We start from the raw sequence: 22,351 nt of genomic DNA, 5'->3' as shown, positions 1-22,351 counted from the left end.
CTGCCTCTTCCGGGTCGCTGGGGTGTGGTAGTCCCACGAAACCCTCTTCGTCCTCCGGCAGCAGCTCCGGCAACTCCATGGGTTCCTCCACAGAGGGCAGTTCCTCCAACCTCCAGGCCACGGGTAGGGCCGGTAGGTTCTCCGGGTCCCAGGCTCTGTACTGCTCAGGTCTGTCCTCCTCCGGCTCCCAGGCAGTGGACGGCTCAGGTGGGCCCTCCTCCGGCTCCCAGGCTGGGGGGTAAGACTGGCTGCTCCCCCTCGACGTGGGCCTCTGGCCTGGTTTTAGCTGGAAGCCTCAGGGGAGAGGCGTCCTTCTCCCTCAGCCGTCCCCATCTGACTGAGCCCGCAGGCCGGGGTTTTAAAGGCCTGGCTCCAACCCCCTGCTTCCGGTCAGGTGGTGCCCATGGGGTTTCTGACGGCCTGCGCCCGCTCACCTGCTTCCGGTCAGCTGGTGTTCCCTGGGCTTCTAAAGGCCTGGGCCCGCCCTCCTGCTTCTGGACCAGGGTTTTCCTTCTGGGCTCTATCAGCCAGGGTGGGTTTGGCTCCCCCTCTGGGTCCTTTTCCGAGGGGGACCACCCCTCCCAGCTACACTCCCTCTCCCCCCAAGTCCAGTTCCCAGTCTCCGGGACTGGTCATGTCCAGTGTTCCTAAGCAGGACAGCGCATCCGTGTTTGCATGTTGCCGGCCCGCTTGATGCTGTACTGTGAAGGCAAATGGCTGGAGGGTCAGGTACCAGCGCATAAGGCGGGCGTTAGTCTCCTTCATTTGGTGTAACCATTTCAAGGCCACGTGGTCCGTGACTACTACAAAGGTACTACCAAGCAGGTAGTACCGGAGGGCCTCCACTGCCCATTTTACGGCCAGGGCTTCCTTTTCTACCACCGAGTACCGTTGCTCTCGGGGGAACAGCTTCCAGCTTATGTAAAGTATGGGGTGTTCTTCCCCGTTGATCTCTTGGGCCAGGACAATGCCCCGTCCCACCGTTGATGTGTCTGTCTGTACAAGGAAGCTCCTTTCAAAATTGGGGCTATATAGCCTGGAACGCTCTCTCACACTGTGGGGTCCAGCGGACGCGTATCGGCTCGGTCTTCGCCAGGAGATTGCCACCATGGCAGCCCCATTGACCAAAGTCGGGGATAAATCGTCGGTAGTAGCCCACTAGTCCCAGGAACTGTCGGACCTGCTGCTTGGTGGTTGGGCCGCGTTGCCCCCTGATTGCGTGTACCTTCCCCACTAGTGGTTGGACCACTCCTCGTCCTAGGGTGTACCCAAGGTAGGTAGTTTCTCGAGGTGGTGCTTCTTTGGGTTTGCCGTCAGGCCCGCATCCCAAAGGGCCCTAAGTATGGCCGCAAGGTGGTTGAGGTGGTCCTCCCAGCGTCGGCTGTACACTACGACGTCATCCAGATAGGCGGCCGCATACTCAAGGTGGGGCTGCAGGAGTCGGTCCATCAGTCTCTGGAAGGTCGTGGGGGCCTCATGTAAACCGAAGGGCATTTTCGTAAACTGATACAGCCCCTGGGGTGTGGCAAAGGCTGTTTTTTCTTTGGACCCCGGCTCTATGGGTATTTGCCAGTATCCTTTCGTTAAGTCAAGGGTTGAAATATACTGGGCCTCACCGAGCCGCTCGAGGAGCTCGTCGACTCGGGGCATGGGGTAAGCGTCAAACCTAGAAATCAGGTTGACCTTTTGGAAATCGATACAAACCTGGCGGGATCTGTCCGGCTTAGGGACCAGGACAACGGGGCTTCACCACTCGGTTTTCAAGGGTTCAATCATGCCCAGTTCCAGCATCTCCTTCACTTCCTCTTCTATGGCCTCCCCCAAGTGTTGCGGGAAGGGCCTGGTCGGCACCCAGACCACCGCTCCTTGGCTCGTCTGAATGCTATGTTGTACCAGGGTGGTCTGGCCAGGCTTGGCCATAAAGGTTCGGGAGAAGGCCTTCAGGAGGTGCCGGGCTTGCTTCCGCTGTCCTTCGGTTAGGTCCTCACCCAGGGTGGGCTCCCGTTGGCCACCCGGGTCTGGGGGCTGCGGCCCCAACTCCGGTTCTGGGGGGTAGGGCACGATCATGAGGCCTAGCATGTAAACCTCCTGAAACCCTGGTGTGAGCGGGAGATCTGCTGGGGTTTCCTTCGGTGGGGCTGGCGGACCTCGTAGTTGACAGGGCCCATTTGCCGTATAACCTCAAAGGGGCCCTGCCAGAGTGCGAGGAGCTTGGATTCCTCTGTGGGAAGGAGGATGAGAACCCGATCCCCAGGTTGGAAGGTCCGGATGCGGGCACCCCGGTTGTAGGTGCGTGCCTGCATCTGCTGGGCAACCCTCAGATTCGCCTGAGCCAGCTCTCCAGCCTGGGCTAGCCGGTCCCGCAGCGTCATGACATATTGGAGCAGCCCTTGGTCCCGCGGTGGTGCTTGTTCCCAGGTTTCTCTTACGAGGTTGAGCAGGCCCCGTGGTTGTCGCCCATATAGTAGCTCAAAGGGGGAGAAGTTAGTAGAAGCCTGCGGCACCTCTTGGATGGCCAGGAGGGGAGGGGAAAGCAGCTGGTCCCAGCGGCAGAGTTTGTGCGCGGAAAACTTGCACAGCATCCCCTTGAGGATTTGGTTAAATCTCTCCACCAGGCCGTCCGTCTGGGGGTGGTAGACCGAGGTCTGTAATTTCTTTTTCCCCAGGATACCGCACACCTCTCGGAGTAAACGGGAGGTAAAATTTGTCCCTTGGTCCGAGAGGATCTCTCGGGGTAATCCCACCCGAGCAAAGATCTTTAATAGTTCCACGGCCACTGCCCGTGCCGTGGCGCTCCGGAGCAGGATGGCCTCCGGGAAGCGAGTTGCGTAATCCATTACAACCAGGATATACCGGAACCTTGCGGCACTCCTGGGGAGGGGTCCCACAAGGTCCATTGCAACCCTCTCAAAGGGCGTTCCGACCAGGAGAAGGGGTACAAGGGAAGCCCTGGGTATGCCCGGAAGAGCCGCCAGTTGGCACTCGGGGCAGGAGGCACAATAGTCCTTCACCTCTTGCCTAATCCCAGGCCAATAGAAGCAGGCCAAGATCTGGGCAAGGGTTTTGTCCAGCACCAGGTGGCCGGCTGCAGGAACATCATGGGCCAGTTGGAGCCCGGCCTGCCGGTGGAGTCGGGGTACCACAAGTTGGGCTTGGGGTTCCCGGGTCCGGGGGTCTCGCTCCACATGATATAACCGGCCCGTCCGCTGCTCGAAGTGAGGCCACTGGTCGGTCTGGTCAGGGCAAATGGCGACCCCATCCTTGTAGATGAGCTGCTCATACGTATGGAGGAGCGTGGGGTCGTTTCGCTGGTCCTGGCTAAAGTCTCCCACTGGGGTTGCCAGCGGGTCTTCCCTGCCTGGGGTGCGGTCAGCCTCCTGTCCCGTCGGGAGGGGGTTGCTGGGTGGTCCTGGTGTCATCGGGGTTCTTGGGCCCTCTGACTCTGGGGGTTCCCCTTGCGGCGTGGCCCCCCAAGAGGGCTGGTTGTCCAGAGTCCCCTTGGTGTGCGACCACCTGGAGAACTCGGGTGAACCTGGGCCAGTCCCGGCCGAGGATGACGGAGTAGGATAGCCCCGCAGCGACCCCGACTTGCACCACTTGGGTCGTCCCGGCAATGGTGAGCTGGAATGAGCAAGTGGGGTATTCTCTCAAGTCCCCATGAATACAACATAGGTGGACGTGCCCTTGGAGTTGTTGGCCCGGGGGAATCAGCTCGGGGCGGACCAGCATCTGCCCACATCCAGAGTCAACAAGGGCCTGCGTCTGTCTTCCCGGGAGCCTTACAGGGATCGTCACGGGGGGCCCGAGGCGTCTCTGTGCTTGTCCTTCCCCAGTGCAGACCAGGCCCAAGGAACAGTCCATCCGGGGGCAGTCTCGCTGCAAGTGGCCTAACTGGACAGAGGTGAAGCAGGGGCCGATCTCGGGGCGTCCCGGTCGGGCTTGGGTACTCCGGGCTTGGGGGTCACGCCCCATGGTTCTAAGGCCCAGTCTGGCCTATGGCTGGGCGGCTCTCGAGGGGCGGCCGGGGGCGGTGGGGCGGTTGGTCGGGGTGCCCTGCCGCCTAGGGCGGGGCTCATCAGAGTGGGCCGCCGAGAGGGCGGTAGGGATTCTCGTATCTGGGTTCCTCTGGCTGCGGGGGTTCCTTGGACTGGAGGGTCCTCCGCCGCTAGGAAGTCTTCCATTAGCCGCACCGCGTCGCTCAACGTGGCCGGGCGGTGGCACATTACCCAGGTCCATCCCCGCGGCGGCAGAATTTGGAGGAATTGTTCCTTCACGACCTGGTCCACCACCTCCGCAGCGGACCGGTGGACGGGTAGCAGCCATTGCCTACAGGCTTCCTTCAGTTCCTGGGCGACTGCTCATGGCTGGGCACCTGTGGGGTAAGTCTTTTCCCGAAACTGCCGTTGGAAGGTGTCCAGGCTAATGTCCAATGCATCTAATATCACTGCCTTCACTGCAGTATACTCTCGGGCCTCTGTCTCAGAGAGAGCCCAATAAGCCGCCTGCAGCACCCCTGTCAGGTAGGGGGCCAACAGGGTGGCCCATTGGGTTGGGGCCCAGCCGGCCGCCGACGCTACCCTCTCAAAGGTAACGAGAAAGGCCTCCGGGTCGTCCTCCGGTCCCAGCTTCATTAGACGTAGAGGCATCGGGGTCCCCATCGGGCCTGCCATCCCTGCCCCAGCCATGCTGCTGGGACCGGGGAGCAGGGCAGCCATCTGCTGGAGGCACCGGCGTTGCTGCTCCTGATGCTGCACCCCCAAGTCTTGGATGAACTGTTGCTGCTGGGCCCCTAAAGACTGGAGTAGCTGCTGCTGCTGCTGGGCCGTCTGCTGTTGCTGGTGGATCTCGGCCTACCACTGCCGGAGCTGGTCTAGGTCCATGCTGGCCTGTACTGGGGAATAGCTTTGCGGGTCGCCCCTTTGTCAGCAAGGGGCAAGTAGTGCCTGCATTCTCCATCACCTGCGGAGGAGCCCCTGTGAAGGGGGGACAGCGTCTGGGGTTCTCCCTCTGGGTCCTTCTCCGAGGGGGACCACCCCTCGCAGCTATCCCCTGCTGGGAAGCAGTCTCAAGCCCTTTAACCAGGCAAGCAAGCAGTTTTTCACCCCGGACCTTAGGCAGGACGGGCAAGTAAGCGGGTCCGCTCCCCGGAGCGGTAAGGAGGGGGTCTCTCTCTCTCTCTCTCTCTCGGGGTGGCTAGGAAAGTGGGGGAGGGGGACGCAGGCCCACCCATCTCCACTGCATCCCAGCCCAGGGCCCTATCAGTGGCAAGGCATTGGCCACTGAGTCAGCGGGGCTCCCGCCGCAACACGCTGACAGGGTTGCTCCAGACTCAGCCACTGTCTATGGCTGTCCCTGGGCTGCTTCCTCCCTGTATCCCCAGGTACCTGCCTCCTCCTGGTCGCTGGGGTGTGGTAGTCCCACGAGACCCTCTTCGTCCTCCGGCAGCAGCTCCGGCAACTCCATGGGTTCCTCCACAGAGGGCAGTTCCTCCAACCTCCAGGCCACAGGTAGGGCCGGTAGGTTCTCTGGGTCCCAGGCTCTGTACTGCTCAGGTCTGTCCTCCTCCAGCTCCCAGGCAGCAGGTGACTCAGGTGGGCTCTCTGCCAGTCCCCAGGCTGGGGGTAAGACTGGCTGCTCCCCCTCGACGTGGGCCTCTGGCCTGGTTCTAGCTGGAAGCCTCAGGGGAGAGGCGTCCTTCTCCCTCAGCCGTCCCCACCTGACTGAGCCCGCAGGCCGTGGTTTTAAAGACCTGGTTCCACCCCCCTGCTTCCGGTCTGGTGGTGCCCATGGGGTCTCTGACAGCCTGTGCCCGCCCACCTGCTTCCGGTCAGCTGGTGTTCCCTGGGCTTCTAAAGGTCTGGGCCCGCCCTCCTGCTTCTGAACCGGGGTTTTTCTTCTGGGCTCTATCAGCCAGGGTGGGTTTGGCTCCCCCTCTGGGTCCTTCTCCGAGGGGGACCATCCCTCCTGGCTACTGGGCCCTATTGTGCAGAGTGTGGTACACACAATCCCTACCCCACAACACTCAGTAGTCTCAATAGACAAAGTATTATCATGCCCATTTTACAGATGAGGAACTGAGGCAGAGAGATGCAAAGCCCAAGGCCACACAGGGGATCTGCCATAGAATTAGCAGCCGAACTCAGGTCTTCTGCTTCCAAGTCCAGTGCTTCAACCACAAGACAATCCTTCCGATCCGTGAACCTTTGTATCGAACCACTGCACTCCAGAAACTTGCCCGTAGCATTTTGGGGCATCCCGATACCACAGAGGATGGGAATGCCGGGTTTATGATGATGCATAAGCATGAGCATAGTGACAGCAAAGCCATTTGCTGATGAGCAAGCTTTCTTTATTTTACTCCCACTCTCCATGTGTTGTAACTTTCCCCACAGTGACAGTTTAGCACTCCCCATCCGTGCGAAATGCTCAATGCCTCCCACACTAATGGAACATCCCGTTTAAATAACATAACTGAGACTGATCAACTGGCACTAGGATAGAACATCAGCTTCTCTACAATCTTTGTGACTTCAGCCCAGCCTTCGCACTAACAGCACATTATGCCTTGCAGGTAAGACACTGGGCCTCAGGAAACCTGGGTTGCACTCCTGGCTCTGCCACAGAATCCCTGTGGTAGACAAGGCCACACAGAGTAAAGGCCTCACACAGGCCACGTGACCTTGGACAAGTAACTTCAGTTCTGTGCCTCAGTTTTCCCATTTGTAAAATGCAGCTAATACCTTTGCAGAGATGATGCCCAGCACAGTCCATAATTATATGTCTAATTAAACCAAGTGTCAACACTTTTAGTTCCCAAAGTCTTCAAACCCCAGGCAGCTGGCAGTTCTGTCATGTAGAAAGTCTCCTGAAACCAAAAGCAAACAGAACTAAACCACTCGAAAATAAACCCATCAAGCCCTGGCTTACAGGAGTTCTGCTAACAAGCTTACAAAGGATTTGTCTAGAGGCAACCGTCCTGTATTAGCAGGCAATCTATTGACAAGCATCTGGCATCAGGGCGATCCTACCAAGTTAGACTGTGACGGTGCTGAGAAGCACACACGCATCTGACATGTTTGCGTCGTTCGCATGTATCTTTGTAATGAACATTGCTGGCGCCGTATAGCCCCCCATTAAAACAATACAGCAGAGAGGGGAAGACACAAAAAGCTCTTGCTAGAGCAAGCAACATGCTTCATTAGCCCTGGACGTGTTTTACCCATTTCCATAGCCCATACTGCCCTGGCAGTTTGGTTCACAAATTAGCCGGGACAAAAACCGAACGAAAAGAAGGTCAGTCCAACACTGAGCAAATCTTCTGTTTTGCCTTTCACACTAGACTTCTTGTGACAAAGTCTCCAGGGGCTTTGATTCCAGTGGCATCAGCTCTCTCTCAGCTCAAAAAGCACCACAGTCACAATGTTGCATTCAAAATTTAGGAGCCAACTGCAAGAACCTCCCAGCCAGCCTTAGCCACTTTGATGAGAGGCAGGATGAGAGGCTGTTTCAGGTAAACAGGTCTGAGACCAGTCGTATGTTAATATACCAGCTGTATGTTAGGAAAGGCACCAGGGGCTGCTGCTACTTCTGAATTCCTTCATGATGGCAGTGTGGCCAATTGGAATCCAAGGTGGGAAACTATTCTAGGGAACAGTGCATACATCCTCCATCCATGACACATACTCCCGTACATTCATTTAAATGTTTCCCCCTCCATGAAGGCTACAGAGTCTCTCTTTATTCACCATTTCTGTCAGTCACTAGGAAAAGTGAGAGTCCTAGTTCAGTAGAAAGGGCACAAGGAACATCCCGGGGGATGTTCTTACCCAAAAGACTCAGACTTCTAAGCAGCTCCACAGACACTGAACAAGACATGACAAGATGAATCCACACATGGATCTCTGGGCTGAATGGCCAGCTGCCCAGTGCCGCCTTCTCACAAGTCTCTCAGAGCAAGGAGGATGCTCACCCAAGGGCCATTCAGCTCACTTCTTACAGATCGGTAGTTGAGTCAAAAATATCACGTTAGGAGGAGTAGTAAAAACTGCCTATCTATAAGCAAGACTCCCTTGCCTTTATCCACCATGAGTAGGAAAGCACCACTTAAGGCTGATTGACCTTTTTGAACTACAGCATTTTGGATGAAAAATGTATCAAAATTTTAATGGAAAAAATGGGAATAGTTTTTGCAGAGATTCCACCCCCCGGATTCTTTAAGCAGCTCTAAATCACACTTATCTATACAATTTCAGTCCCATACACAGATTTCACGCTAGATTGATAAGAGAAACCCTATGTAATCCAAATAGACTTGGAATCAGCTCATTATCACTTTATTAACAACATTCCCTCAAAATGGGAGTTTCTAAGCAAGAGGTATTGGGGAACTTGGGAATATCCAAAGATGGTTCCTTAAACCAGGGCTTAACCATGGACCTGTTTAAGCGCAGCTGGCTGCTTGTCCTGTCAGAGGCATTGATAGCCTTTACCAACAAACAGTCCTGCTGGCTTTAAGAAGGCGTGAAGGATGCAGCTCCATATTACAGATGGCTGCTCAGTGACCCACGCCCCTTGAGTGGAACAAACAGAGTAAAAACTCACCAGCACAGATGGCATGTTTTTTCCTCTCCTTCTGACACTGTTCTCATGTCCATGGGCAAGAAATAATCTAATGAACTAATTTTGCTAGATTAAAAATACTTCAACTGACTGAAGCAGATTTTGATTATTTCTGGAGTACAGCCGTGACTGTAGAAGACAGAAATGGAAGGAAGAAGTCTGTGTCCAGAACTCATCCTGAAGAAAGTTTCTCTAAATCAGTGGTGCTCAACCTTATTACACAGGAAAGCCAGATAAACCTAATCACAACCTTGTGGTGGGCCAAACAGATTCTACATATTTTAATAAGATTTAAAGTCATCTGTATGGATTTATATTTTAGGTTCAGCATGTTTCATATGTATTCAGATAGAAACAACCTAGGTACATTATTGTCTATTTACACACGTGTAAACTAAAATGACTGAATCGGCTGTTAGTATATTGTCTTGAAGCAGGCCGTGGGCCTTATGAAATGTTCTGGGGGGGCCGTGTGAGGCCCGTGGGCCACAGGTTGGGCACCCATGCTCTAAATTACCCATGATCTCACACTGCAGACCCAACACCTCTCACCCCACACAAACCAGAGGTAGCTGTCGAGAGCTCAGCTGTAGAAGGAAGAGAGGTAGAAGTGCAATGTCACTCACCGCCATGACGAGCTCAAAAGGGCATTTGTAGACTCGAACAGGGGACTGATACTTCTGCACCATTGTTACCACACACCTGCGATGGAAAGGGAATAGCAGCTTTTAGATTTATTTTTTTTTAAAACACTGAACACTTAAACTCTAATCATCTTATATTGCACTTTTAATCACTAGACCTCAAAGCGCTGCACAAAAGAATGTCAGTATCATTATCCCATTTTCCAGATAGGGAAACTGAGGCACAGAGAGGTAAAGTGATTTGCCTAAGGTCACCCAGCAGACCAGCTGGAAATTGAACCTGGGTTGCCCAAGTCCCAGTGTAGCGCTGTATCCACTCAGACACACTGTTGTGCATATAAGCACTGCACAATTCTGCTTCTCAGCACCACTGCTGTGAATCCCACCTAGAGCTCAAATGTCATGTACAAGCAGCACAAGTTCAGCGCCGGAGATAAACTTCTAAGTCAAGGAGCTGTTTGACTGTACCTAGAAGAGGGAAACCCATAGGCAGCTCATCACGCCCGAATTTTAAGATCTTTTCCTTGTGTCTTCCACCCAGTGTCTCATACCTCCACACAATTCCACAACGCTGGAACAGTTTCCCCTGCATCTCCTTGTCATCTGCCACCTAGGATTTAAAATACTTCTTAACCCACCCGATAAAGAAAGCTGAAGGAGGCGGAGTGCTTACAAAATCTACCCACTACTTAATGGGGAATCACACCCCACTGACAAATGACAATGCCAGCTGCTTACAGGGGAATGAAGGAAAATAACCGCCTCCACTATAAACAGAACAGGCCTCAGCACTTCATTTATCCCAGCCACCTCTCACTGCTCTCATCAGAATTCCTCCTTCCACCTCCTTCACTGGGGTTTTAACCCTCAAGCACATGACAGTAACCAGCATCTCGAGAGGACACATAAACCCTTAGCAAAAGCTTGTTAAGTTGCTGTCTGTAAATTCTTTAAGATATGCTACTCCTGCTAATAATACCAAGTGCCTGAGAATGCTAGGAATACAAATGCTAGGCACTGGGTCTGAGATCTGCATGGATCCTACCCCACTCAAATTCCAGTGCTGAGCAGACACTGAGTGCGCTGTTGCTCAGCGCTGAACTCAACAGTTAGGACACAGAACAACTAATCCCGGCTTTGAGCCAAAGATTGGAGGTGAAACAGAGTTAGAAGGCTCTAAGCAGCGATACATCCATCAGCTTCAGAAAGATTTCTGCAAGAAAGTCACTTGACCGTCTCATGGGAAGGTCTAAGCATCTCAGTATTACGGAGGAAGCAACTGGGGAGGATGCAGAGGGGACAATCTGTCGCAGTTCAGAGACTTTAAAGAGTACCTGTATGAAGTTTGGGGATAGCTCAAAGCAGGAGTGCCTCACATTCATCCAGAGAGAGACACTTAATTCTTTAAGACCATATGACAGGTTCAGGGCTCAACAGAACTTAGAGAAACAGCATCAGCACTGAAATCGACTAGAGACTGGACAAACAGTGACTCCATCCCCAGAGCATCCGACACCAGCAGAAAGCAAACCAGGCGGGAGCAAGCGAGCACCCAGAAAGCTAGACTGGTATCACGTAACAGGTACACGAGCCAAAAGGAGTACAGGGCACCTTGTAAAATAAGGCTGTAATTTGATTATGTAACTGTGATACCTGGCTTGTGTGTAGAACTTCTGGGTAAATGCTAACAGTGAAAGAATCCTAGCAGCCAAAGGGATTTAGCCATGATCTGGTTAGCACTCACTGACCTGCTCCCAAATATGAAATCCATGCCCCTTCTCTACGGAGGAGTCAAAGAGTCCTTCAAGGAAAAAGCAGCAGCCCAGAAAAGAGCAGTCAGTCTTGATCTGTATCGGCGATATAGAAATGAACCATCGCTAACTGAACCAGTGGAATGGCACTCGCATAAGGTCCACCAGGGCAGCATAACAACAGTAGCCATGCTGGTTTAGGTACAGTTTTGTCCCTTGTCCATACTTGTGCTGCACGGTCACCGAGTCACTACCCTTCTGGGTGCCTATTCCACAATTCCCAGCCAAATTCCCTGTATCAGGAGCTTGAGAAAGAGTTTGAAAGGTCTAGGAGCCAAAGGGGGGCCATGGAAGAAAATATTAAACTCCTAATGCCCTGGAAAATTCCCATAATTCCCAGGGAAAGGTACTGGCACAAATTCCATTTTCAGAAAAGCTCTAGGAATTCAGGATGAATGCTCAGTTTATACACAGCAAGAATGGCTTCTGCTGGAGCTTCTAAAGAGGAGTCATGAGACATCAGAGGAAGCAAGATAAAGCAGGGGAATGTGCCTGCCGAGTACCTGAGATAGAGACTAGCAATTGTATGTATGATGCAGCATGAAGTCCAACATCTTCCCCACACTGGGCAGTACTTGAGGGCTACATTCACTGGACAAAGCTTCAGTTCTGGGCACAGACCATGACTACAAACTACTGGGTTAGAGTTGTTCTTCAGACCTGGAACAAGCAGCAGCGGCTGCAGGACTTCAGAGAGAAGACGACTTTTCTGTCCTTCTGTGGTCTGCCAGGACAGACATTGCAGCCCCTGAACTACGCAGATGACAGCACTGCTTCCAGTGAAAAAACACCATGAGATCATCCTATATAAACCTAAGCTGCCTAGTTACTGGTCAGCTGGCCCAGTTTAGAGTTCAGAAATCCACGGTGGCAGATATCATCATGAAGGTACACATGCAGGAACACTGCATAATGCATTGCAGGGGTATGTTATGGAGAAGACCAGTATAGTACAGATCATTGAGGAATTTTTCAGCAGCAGATTTCCCAAACTGTGCAGGAGCTATTGATGGAACTCAGAGGTCCACTCTGGGCCCCTCTCCAAGGCTAGGCATATATTAACCAGTGGATACTCCTCAGTAGTGGTGCAAGTCTTAATGGATCACCAGGGTAAGGGCCTAGCTGTGTAGAGAATGGCCCAGTAAAGTGCCCACTGCCAACTTGTAATCAGAAATTCATGGCTGAGGAAAAGGGACTCTATTCCCACGGAGGAACATTAACCAAGTCCCCATCTCTCATGTGATTCTAGGTCAGCCTGCCTACCCGCTTTTGCCATGACTCATGAAGTCATTCCCAAATGACACAAACCCTAAATCACTGGTTCTCAACCCAGGGTCACCTCAGGGGGTCACAACATGGTTATGTGAGGGTTGCGAGCTGTGAGCCCCAACCCCAGCAAGGAGGGGACTGTGAGCCTCCCTGCTTCCTTCCGTCAGAGGAAGATGGGGGGGAAGGAGGAGCGGTGATAGAGATACTGTTCCCCCTTATGCAGTCCAGGCAGGGAAAGTGACCTGGATGCAGAAGCCCTGGTATTGCTTCTTGCTCTCCCCACCTCACAGCCCCCTAGGGGTGCGTAGAGCCTAAGAAGCAGTGTTCAAGGGGAGGGCAAGCAGCAACACCAGCTGCTCCGTGCGTGCAGGTCAGTTTTCCCGGCTGGGTGCAGGAGTGGGGTGCAAGGGTTAGGGATAAAGGGGAAGTAGGGAACCCACAGGGATCAGGGGGGATCACACTCAGAAGCTTGCTTGTGTGAAAGGCGTCACCCATACAAAAAAAGTTTGAGAACCACTGCCCTAGAGGGGGTGAATCACCTACAGATTCCGGGTGTACAACATGGTGCTGGACTGAAGATGGCGAGGTTGTAACCCACAACAACAGTTTAGTAACTAATGCAGCAAGTAGATCTGCCTGCTGTAATTTGAACCACCACCACCAAAAGAAAAGGGGGTCTTTAATAAGCAGGGAAGTGAGTAAGCAGCAGGGCAAGAAGTCACCTGTGCACAGAACGGCAAGCTATTGCGCCTAGGGCTGTCCCTGATTAGCCTAGCCTGCCCCTGCAGGCAGCAAGCTGTTCAAATGAGAAATATTCCATACTCATTGCTATATAGATGGTGGGAGAACAAGAGGAAGAACCTGTATGTCTGATTCTAAATCAGATGCTAACATCCAGCTTACACATTTTTATTATTCCCATGATGGTTTTTTCTTTTATCGTTGTATAAGTAAAAAGATTTAATGAAGTGTAGCCAGATGTATGGAAGTAGAGAATGGAGATTTCACAAGTACCACAATAATGTAAGAGCATAAGTGCAACTAAGAAGTTTATGGGACTTGTCTCCCAACTCACTTATGCACTTTACTGCAGCACTTACTTATGGGTAGGATTTCAAAAGTACTGGGGTAGGATAACTGCAGAAAACCATTCCAAGTGTAATTTCTCATTGTTTAGCAGCAATTTGGATTAGAGTTGGAGGAACATTGGAGGACAGAACTGTTGATCAATGGCTGTTAAAGAGTACTACTAAAGATATTCTAGTCTGATTTTGTCTGGAGTTTACTGTATTACACAGGCAGACACGCAATGCAGTATCAAACCAGACTAGTATTTACAGTAACTGAAACAATAGTATTTTACAGAAAAATGCATATTTGCGGTTCTCACTTTCTTTGCCCCATTCATGCAGAAGTGGGGAATGTCTGGAAAACAGGTGTGGGAGCTGGAGCAGGTTGCTGGAAGAGCAATGCTAGTGCTGTCCCGATTAACACTTTTGTAGTGGGCAGGGGCCAGTTGCTGGATCAACTGTGCTGTCATGTTTTCTTGACCTCAAATTCGCTCACTGGAACCATCTGTTCTTAAGTATCTCCTTCCTCTCATTCTGGAGATTCTGGAATCTCCTCCTGAAGCTCTTCTGTCCTCCAGAAGTGAATCTCATCCTCATCTCAAACCAGAAGATTTGATCAGAACCCCTTTTCCATCTCTCTTGATGACAAGCAATAGGACTTCCCAGCCTCTCTTTTTCCAGGATCTCAGATCCACCAATCATTCCACCACAGTGGATCCTATCCACCTGCCTCTATGTCTACTGAGCAATATGGCCACTGCAATGAAAAATAAACGGCAGGGTTATTAACCTAACAATATCTCATTCATTCAGTGGAATACCAAGGGATGCAATAAAAGTGGAGTGGTGGAAACTAGTAGAGTAAGGGAGAAGCAAACACTTCCAGCCACTTGTGAAGCTTTAACAGTTATCAGAAGAGGAGTGGGCCACGTTAATAACAACCCAGAGAAAAAAATTCCATAAGGCCTCAAGATCAGCCCCTGTGGATACCTAATACAAGGCAAAGCTGTACAGCTGGCTAGGTTTCTCCTCTTGTGTAACTGACTTGGTTGCCATTTCCAGGCTGTGTCTGGATCGTGGGATTTCCCACAGAGATCCTGGCAATATCTCCCAGGCTGGCATCTCCCACGCCAGCTCCCCATTCTTCTGCACCTGGTTCAAAAGGTGGCATTCACAAAGCACTGCATTGCAAGTAGTCTCCAAGTTAGCCAGTAGCACAGGAGGCTGCATGGAAGGGCAAGGTCCAACAATTCAGTCCTGCTTAGAGAACATACATTTTATATACAAAGCTGGACTTACTTTTGTTGTCCCCGGCTTTCCTGGAAGGAATTCCAGTTCCAATATTCAATCTTTTCCCAGCACTGCTTGCTGTTCTGAGTAAAGCCTTCTCTCTGCTAGTTGCATGGATCCCCATTTACACAGCCGAGTGTTCCTTACACTGGTTCTCATCTCCCCAGATGACCACCAGCACATCAGCCTCAGGCCAGCTGGCAGCAGGCTTCTAGGAAATACTAGACATGCTAGCAGATGAACGAAGATGAAGTTGATCACAGGCCAGACGAGACAACTGAGTGCCATGGGGCGTGTGGTGCTATTTGTACAGCTAAGTGGCTTCAAACAAACTTGGCCCTGGGGTAGTGGAGTTCATAGAGTGGAACTGACAGGCTACATAGGCAGCAACTGGTGCACTAAGAAGAACTACCACACCAGCAGGGCTGTTATGCCAGCACTTCCTATTCAAAGGCACAGCATTGGTGGAGCAGGGACTGAATTTGAGCTTTGAGCAAGGTTCACCATTGTATTATCTTCAAATGGTTTCATGATAGACACAGATGTTCCTATTGGTTCACAAGTCATAGATATAATGTATGTTACCAGCATGTTACAGGCAGTATGCCGACCCAGAGAACAGCCCCGGCCTGATTTAACCCTGCATTAAAGCCAGTCAAGGTTCAGACAGAAGCCGAGCCAAGTACATTAGTATGTTTATAGTATGTTGCCGGGGCCAGCCTTTAAGGTTAGAAACATTTGGGACTTCTTTCAGTGACCTACACTTCTCAGTGACATCAAATGGAGTTGTTTCAGAAGTGCTGGCTGCCCACATCGAGTTCTTTGTTTAAAGAGATCTATTTTAAAAGACCATTTAGTAAGACCCACACAAAACCAGAGCTTAGCATTCCATCCACTGAATTCCATATTACATTTAAATGCAAGGCACACGTCTTCAGTATTGCCTTCTCTAATATAAAAACACAGTGCAACATGTACACAATACAAAAAATCCCCCAAACCAAAGAAACTGCAACATTACTCAAGGTACAAGCTGGACTGCCGAATGCCTGTCCCCCCTCAATTCTCCAACCTGGGGTGCCTTTTACACTGTTTCATTGTGACAACAGCCACTCCTCGATTGCCCACACACAGCCTCCAGCGTGTAAATCACTCCCAGCTATACTGTATGAGCGCAATTGCCAGCCGCCCAAGAATTGCACCGCAGAGCAACACCAGCCAAGTCCCAGTCCCAGACTTTCCCCCAGAAATGTGCATCTTGTACTGCCCTGCACTCTCCTGGTCCTGAACAACACAAGCACATATAAAGAAGTCAGTCATTTCATTAATAGAAAATGATGTGCACCAATCCTGTTATCCCAAACACATCGATCCAAACACACACTGGTTTGGTTAAAACTGTAAAACAAGTTTACTAACTACAGAAATTAAGTTATTACAAGTAAAGCACCATAAGGGTCAGAATTGACTGGAAGAAAATAAAAGGTAAAAGACCATTAATATCTAATTTAACAAGATAAATGAATCAAAGCAAAGCTCTCTCGCACCACATGCTTTCACAGTCTTACTGCCTGGAATTCTTTCAGCCATGACCCCTCCCCCTGTTCATTGTTAATTTCCTTGTCCTGCAGGGGTTATTGATGCCATGAGTAGAGAGAAAGGGAAGAGTATTTTGGGACATCTGTTCCCCTTTCTTATAGTTCTCTTTTTCTTTGAAAATCATCTCCAGCTGAGGGTCAGGAAACAAAGTCTGTGGAGAGAGGAACCTCCAGCTGTTTCTATGCCAAGATGTAAATTTCTCACTCACACCCTTTTCGCTGCCAGAGTGGCTGCTTAACCAGATGCTAGCTAGTCCATTTGATTTTCTTGATACCTGGGCTGAGGCATCATCAGTTTGCCTTTTGTCTTTGAGGAGCTGGTTTATGCCTGCTTTTCTAAACTTGGAACATGTGTCAGTAATGTCACATAGCAGAATCTTACATGTTGACAAACATTTTACCAGGACAATAATGATCAGCAAATTATGAGTTTTCCAATGATACCTTTTTTACAAAAATATAATGGATTTTGTAAAAAGGGTGAAGATAAGGTTACAGACTATCACAGAAACCCTATCAAAACACACCACTGAACAAACATACAATTGGACATGGCAAGAGGATGAGAACACAAACACCACGCGAAAGATGTTAGTCATGTTGCTTAATACACTAGTGGGAAATATTCAGATACCGTGGTGATGAGCGCAGAATAAGAACCTATATAGAAAAGGGTTTAATGATATCAGTGCTAAAGAGAAGGCAGAAGGGAAGAGAATTTGAAAGGATAAGACTGCTAAGGGAAAAGAGTTATTTTCAAGCTTTTAGAGGAACAACCAGAAGGCAAGAGAAGTTTGATATGGGAACCAGAAATGGAAGGCAACAAGCACTTAGTCTGTTTTTTTCTAAATGAATTTTACAGTGTAAAGTGGTTTGCTGCAAGATAGAAGAGAAGTTTTCAGGCTTGTCAGTTACTCATCACCACTCCAACAGCTTAACTCCTCTCTCTGCTCCCCAGAGGCTCCTGACTAAGTTCTTCTCCAATTTCTCCCATCAGCATGACTGACATTTCATGATGTCTCCTCCATTCCACCCACAAGCCCCTTCCCTGAGCTGTACTCATCAGCATAGGCCCACTCTCCTACCCACAGAGGTAGGGCCTGTGCCAGGCAAGTTTAAAGAAAAAAAATCTCACTTGTGCTACTGCTTGTTCAGCTGCATCAGGAGAGCCCTATCAGACGGTGAGTTATACCCGTCGCAGTACCCAACAGGAACACTCACAGGGAGTCTTGTCATAGGGCTGCCACCATGCAGCTGATGCAGTGGGGATTTTCTTCTAAGCTACTCTACTGTAGACACAGCCTTACTGTGACAGTTTTGAGCATCTAATTGGCAGAAAAATCCCAGTTGGTTCAAGTGAGGATAGACCATCAACTTCTTCCACATCACACAACAGTTTGCCCCCATCCATTGTTTCCACCAAGGAAAGGACATGGTTTTTGGTAACACTGTGTTACAGGTCTGGAAGGGCGTGGGACAACACTGGACCAGCAGGGATTGTCACAGTTCAGGATCTAAGTGCAGTGGGAGGGCCGTGTGGAGTCCCACACTAGAGGAGTTGAGTGGAAAAGGTGATATAGGCCAGCATTCAGGTACATTAGCAGAGTTACGTGTGAGCCCAAATCAAGATTCGTACACGGGGCTGCAGGCCAACTTGAGGAGTATCAGCAGAGCTGTGTGAAGGCCCATAACTGAACACAGGGGAAAATAAGTTTCCAGCCTTCATGGTTGCAAAGAAAAGCTGCCTGGTGGGACCCACAGAAGTGCTGTCTTCCTGAGGCTGCAGACAGGTTGCTCCAGTGTCAAACCTGCTGCGCAGGGCTCACCAGAGAGCAGCAGCTAGGTTAAGTTAAGGGACCTAAGGGAGAGTTGTGTGTGGCTCCAAAGCTTGTCTCTCTCGCCAAGGGAAGGTCCAATAAAAGCTATTACAGCAGCAGCCCTGTCTCTCCAGTTTTACCAGGGCTGTTTAGAGCCCTGCGGACAGCAGCCAAATTGCCCAGAGTCAAATCAATACCGTGCCTCTGCCGGGCAAAGCGCCGAGCAGCCAGGAAGGCTGGCACTGGAGCTGCCTGGGGGAAGGCACCCACCCCTGGCCCCTCACCCAGGAAGCGGAGGCTGGAGGCGGTTCAGAGGTGAGCCAGCATGGTCTAGGGCCAGCAGCAGCCCAGTCGGGACGGGACCAGACCGTCCCCAACCCAACCCAGCGCCTCTCCCTGGCGCAGGAACCGGGAGCTGGGTGTCTCAGCAGCGCGCTGCCCCTCGGCCTCGGCCCGACCCCCCATCCCGCGTGCACCCCGCTCCCGGGGTCTGGGGGGGGGGCAGCTCGCGGCCCCGGGCGCCGCAGGGGAGGGCTGGGGGGCACCATTGGGGCTGCGGGCGCGGTGGGTCAGGACGGAGGCACAGCAGCGAGGCAGCGAGGGTGGAGGGGACCCGGGGCAGAAAGAGCCAAGCACGGAGGGAAGCGGAGCCCCGTGGTCCCCACGGGGTGCACTAGAGCCGGGGCGGGCCCGCGGGCAAAGCCCAGAGGGCGGGGAGGGAAAAGCGGGGGAAGCGGCTCGGAGGATGCGCCGGGCCGGGCCGGGGTCGGGCAGAGGGAGCTGCGGGGGGCGGCCCCGCTGTGCAGCACTCACCGTCACACAGCGTCGCGGAACAGCCGGAGCGGATCCATCGCGGTGGCGGTGGCAGCGGCCCGGCCCGGCCCCCTGCAGCCCCGCGGCTGTTCTCCCGGCCGGTCACCGCTCCGCGGCGGCAGCCGCCAGCAGCCCTTCAATCGCCGCGCCGCCAGCGCCCCGCCCACTGCTGTGCCGCACAGGCCCCCTCGCTGCACACAGCCCCGCCCACTGCCACACAGCCCCCCTCACTGCAGTGACCCGCCCACTGTCACAAAGCCCCGCCCACTGTCACAAAGCCCCGCCCACTACATCACAAAGCCCCCGCCCACTGTCATACAGCCCCACCCATTACCCAGAGCCCTGTAGTTAGGGCTGCAGATCTGTCACATTTTTAAAACAATAATAAGGCACCTAGCTGTAAGTGCACCAGAGATGCAAGGTTACTACCGGTACCATGATTGCTCCCTGCTTTTTTTTTTTTTTTTTTTTTTTTTAAATAAAAACCACCACCCCCACTGGCCCTGCAGAGAGGCACTGCCCACCCACAGCAACTGCATCCTCCATGCCAGCCCCACAACCCTATTCCTGGCCGGTGAGATGGGAGGGGTGAGTGGGGGGCTGGAGGACAAGCTCACCTTGCATCCGCCTCAGGCAGCAGCGGCTCCTACAGCTCTGTCCATGACAGGTGGGTAGGAGGAAGGCTAATCTGAGCAGCAGTGCGGTACTGCAGCCCTGCACACCAGATTGTCATGCTAGGAGCTGGGTGCCGGGCCCAGCCCCATGGGACAGGACCTGTACTGCAGGGTAAGTGCAACAGGGGTTTGTTCTCCAGCCCCTACCCCTAGGAGCTGGCCTCCTCCCAGAGGTCGGGTAGGCTTGCTCTTCAGCTTCCCTCCATCTCCTCCCCTCTGTACTGGGCTGATGCCGCACCAACCACTATATGGGACAATCACAGCCAGGACAAAGCATCGCAACAAATAGAAAAATCACACTATGCGTGACTTTTGTCCCCCTGTAAGAAACCTGCAGCCCTAGCCCTACTGCCACCCTCCTCCCCTGTGTGCCACACAACCCCTCACCTTCATCAAGCTCCACCAAACAGCTGCCCCTAGTGCCTGAAGTCCTGCTCTAGCCTACAGCCCCACCTAACAGCTCCACTCCCTCCAGAATTAAGTTTTGACTCCTGTGGCCTAATGCTGCACCCGCTACTAAGGCTGAGGAGTGTATGTACAGGCGCTAACAGCAAGTATGACTACATCTGCAGGCCTAGGTCTTACCGCATTATCTTTTATATACATATGTAAGACTGCTAAGGGAAAACACGAGAGAAATAAATGTAACCCCCTTGGGGTTTAGACAGCACGGCCCCATTCAAACCTTGTCCTGAGGCAGAGGAAGTGCTGTTTGCTCCAGGGGAGTGGAGTGAGGGAGAATGACAGGATGTGTGTGGGGCTAAAGCTCCAGCCATGAGTGAGCAGGCAGCTGAGAACCAGCCCAAAGCCTGGGATGACAGAGCAGCCAACCAGAGCCACCCCAGCCAGGAATCACCTGAGAAAGAGAAACTGAAGCTGGACCCAGTATCAACATCACCCAGAGCTGCATGGGGCTGAGAGGACTGGGGTATGGGACCTTGCACTGGGAATAAGGATTGAAATAAAAACATTTCTTTTGATCCAAAACTTCAAAAAAAATTTTTTTTTTTTTTTTTGTTACTGAAAACTCTGAAACATTTTGCTTTGGGTCAACCTAAAACTATTTCTTCCATTTTTGGAATTGCCAGTCAACTGAAAAATCTACTGTGCTCACAGCTCTAGTTCTTCTTCATGTAAAGGGGCCTCCCGACTGTCACTCCCATCTGCCATGAAACCGCTTAACTCCAGCATTCCCTTCCTTCTCCTCTCACAGGGCCTCCATTATTCCCAGCTCTCATGGGACCTGCTGGATTCCAGCCCCCACTCCTGCTGAAAGGGCATCTCCTCACACTTTCTGCTTGCTATTTGAATAACTGTAGAAAAAGACAGGCTCTCGTACCCTGCATGTTATGTAATCTGGGCATCACTTTTTTCCACTCCTAGAGCTCCATCGTTTTACCAGAAGTTAGACTCTTGTCCCAGTAACATAGCAACTCTGCTGCACAGCTCACAAGAGTGATCCAAAAAAAGCTGCTGTCCCCCCAAAAGCAGCTTGTCAGTGCAATAAGTCCTGACTGGGTCTAGTAATGGAAGATCATATTATTATAGCATTCACCAGGAGTTAATGCTGCCCTGTAGTTTCCATTCAACCCTTTTTCCCCTATTGTTCAAAACTTCAAGCTTGAGGCAGAATGTCTCTGCTGCAATAAAACTAACAGCCCATTAGCCTTAGCCAAGTCAGCTGACACAGACCGACTTGGGCCAGCCACGGGTTGTGAACTGTAGTATGGACACATCCTAAGTGTCTGTTCCAGGGGATACTCAGGGAAACAGAGAGCATCAAGGATGTATCTAGAAAGAAGCAGCAGCATGGAAATTCTGTAACCTGTCCTGTAAGTTTTTGGTTAGACTTTGCATTTCAGAGTCCTGTGTAAGTCAGTTGGTCCCAGGATTGCTGAAGTAACACTGTGTCAACGTCATCGGTATTGTCAGACTAAGCCCTTTTCCATCCTCCTTTCACATGCGTTTAATGATGATCCAGAGAAAATCACTACTGTTTAAACATTAAAGAGCCTCTTTAAATATTAAACTGCAAAGTTCACCTAGTTGTTAAAGCCGTATTTAAAGCAGGTTGGAAACGAGTTTCCATTCTCCAGTACTGGGCTTCCATCCAGCCCATGTCACTCAGTGTCCAGCACTTTACAGCACAACATCAGCCAGCACCATGAGGCTCAGAAATGTCCACTGACTCCCAAGTATCTTTCAGGGACAGTTTTTAGCTTGGGGATGAAACTTTCTAATTTTTAATCTAGCTTCATTTAACAAAAGGCAGCAATCAGCTTCACTGGGCTTTGGGGTATGCAAAAGCTTTCCTGATTAGGAATGTGCCTGATATGATTTGTTTTGGGGGATTCCTATAAAGAAAATATAAAATAATCATTATAATGCCCCTTTCTAGAGCCTCTTGCACTAGAATCTCCAACCCACTTATTGCGCTTTGCAAACGCTGATGATGTAGCTTCACAACAAGGTCAGCGTAATTATCCCCATTTTACAGATGTAGAAACTGAGGCAAAAAGGGGTAAAGTGAATTTCTCATGGTAAAAGAGCGAGCCCGTGACACAGCTGGGAAGAGAACCCAGATTTCGAGTCCCCATGTACTACTCAAAGCACCAGCTGCTCACCCACATTATCCCTCATGCAACAGCTTTTCCTAACCCATCACAAAATATTGTATCAGTGGTTCTTCACCACACATCTACACCACTATTGACCCTTCAAGATTTTGCCATTGGTACGGGGCTGT

The 22,351-nt window shown here is 51.4% G+C and overlaps 1 protein-coding gene across 1 annotated transcript in view; it reads right to left on the bottom strand.

Moving 5' to 3' along the window:
* SEC14L5 (SEC14 like lipid binding 5) overlaps nt 1-19,017 on the bottom strand; it is a 57,325-nt gene extending 38,308 nt beyond the window's left edge. Inside the window, exons 1-2 of the mRNA XM_067551261.1 lie at nt 18,932-19,017; nt 9,246-9,321 (exon numbers count right to left, since the gene is read on the bottom strand). Coding sequence (XP_067407362.1) covers nt 9,246-9,308 — 63 coding nt within the window. The 5' untranslated portion in view covers nt 9,309-9,321; nt 18,932-19,017. The remainder of the gene's footprint in view (nt 1-9,245; nt 9,322-18,931) is intronic.
* Between the last annotated feature and the right edge of the window lie 3,334 nt (nt 19,018-22,351).

The sequence above is a fragment of the Emydura macquarii genome, unplaced genomic scaffold (genome assembly GCF_026122565.2).
Source record: "Emydura macquarii macquarii isolate MOO-44397 ecotype Brisbane River unplaced genomic scaffold, CSIRO-AGI_Emac_v2 contig_1348, whole genome shotgun sequence".
Lineage (NCBI taxonomy): Eukaryota > Metazoa > Chordata > Testudines > Chelidae > Emydura > Emydura macquarii.
The sequence above is the reverse complement of the archived record's forward strand: the minus strand, read 5'-3'. Positions and strand labels throughout refer to the sequence as shown.